This window comes from Limulus polyphemus, unplaced genomic scaffold (genome assembly GCF_000517525.1).
Source record: "Limulus polyphemus unplaced genomic scaffold, Limulus_polyphemus-2.1.2 Scaffold1764, whole genome shotgun sequence".
In the NCBI taxonomy this organism is placed as follows: domain Eukaryota; kingdom Metazoa; phylum Arthropoda; class Merostomata; order Xiphosura; family Limulidae; genus Limulus; species Limulus polyphemus.
The window spans coordinates 230104-235511 of NW_013667374.1; the positions used below are offsets into that span (position 1 = coordinate 230104).

Below are 5408 nucleotides of genomic sequence, written 5' to 3' on the forward strand. Positions count from 1 at the left end.
TTGTATACCTGACACATAACCATGGTGGCATGTATACCTGACACATAAACCATGGTGGCTTGTATACCTGACACAGAAACCATGGTGGCTTGTATACCTGACACATAAACCATGGTGGCATGTATACCTGACACATAAACCATGGTGGCTTGTATACCTGACACATAAACCATGGTGGCTTGTATACCTGACACATAAACCATGGTGGCATGTATACCTGACACATAAACCATGGTGGCTTGTATACCTGACACATAAACCATGGTGGCTTGTATACCTGACACATAAACCATGGCGTTTTGTTTTTATCAAATTGTATACCTGACACATAAACCATGGGGTTTTGTTTTTGTTTTTGTAAAGAAAGTGACCAATAGCTATTCTGTAGAATTTAGTATACCATATGATCTTCGTAATGTTGAATAGACTTACAATAAAGTACCTTCCTTCACAGGTGTTCTCCATCGTAATGTTGAATAGACTTACAATAAAGTACCTTCCTTTACAGGTGTTCTCCATCGTAATGTTGAATAGACTTACAATAAATTACCTTCCTCATAGTTGTTCTCCAATGGGTCAGCTGTAAGTTGGCGGACTTACATAGCTGTGTTCGATTCCCCGTTGTGGGCGCAGCACAAGTAACCCATTGTGTAGCTTTGCGCTTAACAACAAACAAACTATCACGGGTAACAAATACTTTGAAACTGGATAACTGATCAGAGTCAATGCCATATTGATTAATAAGCAGCAATGAGATGTTTGGTTATTCGAACAAGAATGGTATAGAAATGAAGATTATGCAACGGTAGAAAATGTGTTAAACATCATGTTTGAGGTACAACATAAAAAATGCAGAACCGTAGGGCTATTATACGAAGTAGAGAAATATACAGGATGTTAAAATTTAACATAGAAAGTTTAATAGAAAGAAATACCTTCAATACTCGTCAAAGAATACTTGACTGTATTATTTAAATTATTATTTAATCTGTATACCATATATGAAACGTTACCCCCGACGAATCAGTGCTTAGGGCTTATAACGCTAAACATCTAGTTTCGATATCTGCAATGAGCTGAGCACAGATAATCTATTATGTAGCTTTATAATTAACAACAAACGAACAACATAAGGATCGGCAGGTTGTGCTGTCTTGTGGTTGTTGTTACTGTTATAGGGTAGGTTTTTACAACAAACAACGTAAGAAACGGCAGGTTGTGCCATCTTATGGTTGTCGTTGTTGTTATATTGTGGATTTTTATTACATTTAAATGATTATAGAAGTGATTTGGGTGGAAATAAAAAATGCAAACTGCAAGTGACTGATAATTTTTTAGGAAGTGCCCAAAAGTTCTTTTCATATAGTTAATTCCATTCTTAGAGAATAAACCTCATTTTATTGGGAACCGGAAATATTTGACAGTTCCTCAGGAAGTGTTCCAAAACCTTTCTTCGTAATTAATTGCATTCTTATAGAACAAAACTCATCTAAATGGGAACCGGAAGTTATTGATACTTCCCCAGGAAGTGCCCAAAAAGTACTCTTCATATAGTTAATTCCATTTATAGAGAAGAAACCTCATCTTATTGGGAACCGGAAATATTTGGCATTTCCTCAGGAAGTGTCCCAAAACCTTTCTTCGTAATTAATTCCATTCTTAGAGAAGAAAACTCATCTAATTGGGAACCGGAATTTATTGATACTTCCCCAGGAAGTGCCCCAAAAGTACTCCTCACATAGTTAATTCAGTTCTTAGAGAAGAAACCTCATCTTATTTGGAACCGGAAATAGTTGACACTTCCTCAGGAAGTTCCCCAAAACTTTTCTTCGTAATTAATTTTATTTTTACTGAAACTGGAAGTGGCTTAATATTTTCTCTTAAGTGGCTTTTAAACTGCTCTTCATAAGTCTGAATAATCGGCACTTGTGCAATATTTAATCTTAAATTAATAACTAGAATGATCGATTCTTATTCTTACTTACACAATTAAAAGTTTAATATAGCTGTCAACGTCTTTTACTTAAAAACATTCTACATGTTTCAACGTACTTCTACGTCTTCTTCAGGAGTTATTTACAAGACAATTTATACCCTTTGCATGTCACGAGGTATTACGCTTCAGAGTTGTTTACATAAATCACCGGTCAACATTCATAATACTTCATGCCATGTAACAATTAAGTGACTTTTCATCCTTTTATGTTTCATATCACTATTAAATTTATCTTATTGGAAACCGGAAGTGGCCAATGATTTAATCTGAAGTGACCTTAAAAATGCTCTTCATATTTGATGTCATTACTTCGGAGAAAACTTATCTTATTGGGAACCGGAAGTGGCTAATTAATTTCTCTCTTAAAACTATTTTTCATACTTGATGCCACTAATACTAGAACGTTTATATTTTGTCTGAAAATGTCTGTTTGTACTTTATGCCACATTCTTCTCACAAGATTTATGAAGACAACATAAAATTTTTTACAATTATATATTATTAAATAAATAATGATTTAAAGTAAATTAACAGGTTCCTATCATAAATATTATTCAACGTTAAACTGGTACACAGTTAAAAACATTTTATTTAGGTCTATCTATGGCCTTCAAAAAGTTGACGACTCTACATGAGGATGACGTTGTAACGTTGAATATTATTTATGATTTTAACTTTATACACAAGTGCTAAAATACTATAATTAACAGGTTCCTATTAGCCCGAAGAATTAGAGGTATACTACTAAACGTTTCAGTTATGGTAGAATGTACATTTATATATATATATACAGGTATCGTTATTTAGGTGTTTTAGACCTGGGAGGGTCAGGTTCAGTGACCTCTTCCTCCCTCCTGCACTTGATTTGTAACTGTTCAATTTTGAGATAATTACTACAAGAGAGTCAGAGTTTAGCTATTCCACGATTTCACTCTGACCCCCCCCCCAATTATGTTATTATATTAATATTTATGTGTTAATATACTATCTCTTAATTCGGTTGTGTTAAAGTTCGCACTTCACCAGGGCTATCTGCGCTAGCCATCTCTAATTTAACAGTGAAAGACTAGAAGGAAGGCAGCTAGTCATCACCACCCACCGTAAACTCTTGGGCTACTCTTTTACTGACAAATAGTGGGATTGACCGTCACATTATAATGGCCCCGCGGCTGTAAGGGCATGTTTGTTGGGATGGAGATTCAAACCCGCGACCCTCAGATTGCTAGTCAAGCGCCCTAACCACCTGGCCATGCCGGACCCTTATATGCATGTATTTGCATGCTGAATAATCCCGGAAATAACTCAAACATATTTACCTACATTGTATTATATTGTGATTCACCAATTCATGAATTTACCTAGTAAAGATTTCGCTTTTAACGCTTTGAGTAAAATTCGCTAATGTTGAACGCGAAGTTTTATATATTACTTCAGATCAATATACATCAACACCAACAATGATAACATCCACAAGATGGCATATCTCATCCTTGACAGCACAAGGACTAAATGTTAAATATCAATAACTTGCGAAAAGGTGTTAGGGATATTTTCCTTTAAAAATGGATAAATATATGTATATTTAAGACTATACTTAATATGGATAACATGGATAACAAAAGCGCACTCAAAAAATAAATTTATATTTTAGTTAAAAATATCTGACGTAAATGTAATACATGAAATAACTCAGCACATGCACCTATTACTGCATGTTTAATGTTGATAAAACATTATAAGTCTAGTGTAACATTACATAAACGTTTAATAGAAAAGTTATTAACATGAATGTTTTTATCTTGTATGTAACAGAAGCGGATAAAATGAGGACCAGCATTTCTCCGACTCAAACAACGCTCCCTGACAGAGAGCGTCTACCGATGGATGGAGTACGGGCAACTATCCAGCATCAGACTTGCGATGGTCCTCAAGGTCACAACGAAGAGGATGACAATGAAGAAGATAAAGCGAAACAAAATCGACGGAAGAAGAAGACGAGAACCGTGTTCACCCGAAGTCAGGTCTTTCAGCTCGAGTCCACTTTTGATATGAAACGTTATTTGTCCAGTTCGGAACGCGCGGGGCTAGCGGCCTCTCTTCACCTGACCGAGACACAAGTTAAAATTTGGTTTCAGAATCGCCGGAACAAGTGGAAGAGGCAAATAGCTGCCGACCTTGAGGCTGCTAACATAGCACACGCCGCCGCTACTCAGAGGGTCGTCCGTGTCCCCATTCTCTACCACGACAATAACACTTCCACCAACGGTTCACACTCCCCCGAAAACAAGGGTTTCAGCAGCAGTCCGCAGACTAGCATTCCTTCTTACCACCCACTCTACTATCACCCATCCTACACCCACAGTATATCAGCCACCATTCGCCCTCTGACGTCTCTGGTGTGAGGCTGAAGAAAACTTTCTGAACAGTCCATCCTATCTAGAAGACACCAAAGTTCGTAGGACTTCAACATTTTGTAGTCCATAAAAATGTTATTTATCTTAAACAGCCATTCATTTGTTTTAGGAAATGATATGATATTGAGGAAACAACACAGTTTATAAGTCGGTCTTTTGTGACAGAGAAGACGTCTTACTAGTGAAAAATCAACATTCAAAATGGACTGAAAGTATAATTTGTAACAAACTAAAAGACAAAGTTATTAATATCTGAGTTCAGAGGAATGACTTTTCTTGGACATATTTGTTGCTAGGCGATAAGAGCTAAAGTCAGTAAAATGACTTGAACTCCACTAACTGGTACAATGACTTTAACTCCAATGAATGGTACACTAAACAAAGTCATTTGGTTCAAAGAATCAGATGACTCTATACCAACATTGAATAGATGTTTCTGTGATAACTCAATAAAATCATTTGGCAAAGCTTCAAAATCTAAGTCCATTGAATGTTTTATTGACTGTGTTTTCTGTGATATCGTAACACTTTGAGCTAAACTCAGTATTATATCTAAAGTTGCATGTCAAATTTCCTGTGGTAATTAGATCTTAGTGTTTTTCGACAAGTAATTAAAGGACAACGATTTTTCCGCAGCAACACAGGTACACGAGAGCTAGACCCATAAACTTGAATCATTCCGGCATGAACCAGAAATAACATCTAATCTAACTGGACATCTGTCGTTTCTAATAACAAAGAAATGTGATATAAACAAACTACAGGATCTAATGATCGTCAACAGTGTTTCTGTGGCAAGACGATAACTCGATCTAAGCAAAATACACGACCTAATGATCGTCAGCAGTGCTTCTGTGGCAAGACGATAACTTGATCTAAACAAAATATAGGATCTAATGATCGTCAGCAGTGTTTCTATGGCAAGATGATAACTTGATACAAATAGAATAAAGGATCTAATGATCGTCAACAGTGTTTCTATGGCAAGATGATAGCTT

The 5408-nt window shown here is 36.1% G+C and overlaps 1 protein-coding gene across 1 annotated transcript in view; it reads left to right on the forward strand.

Moving 5' to 3' along the window:
* Window positions 1-4398, forward strand: part of LOC106464865 (homeobox protein HMX3-B-like) — a 10851-nt gene extending 6453 nt beyond the window's left edge. The window contains exon 2 of the mRNA XM_013925023.1: window positions 3809-4398. Within this exon, the coding sequence (XP_013780477.1) occupies window positions 3809-4398 (590 nt within the window). The remainder of the gene's footprint in view (window positions 1-3808) is intronic.
* Window positions 4399-5408: the final 1010 nt, after the last annotated feature.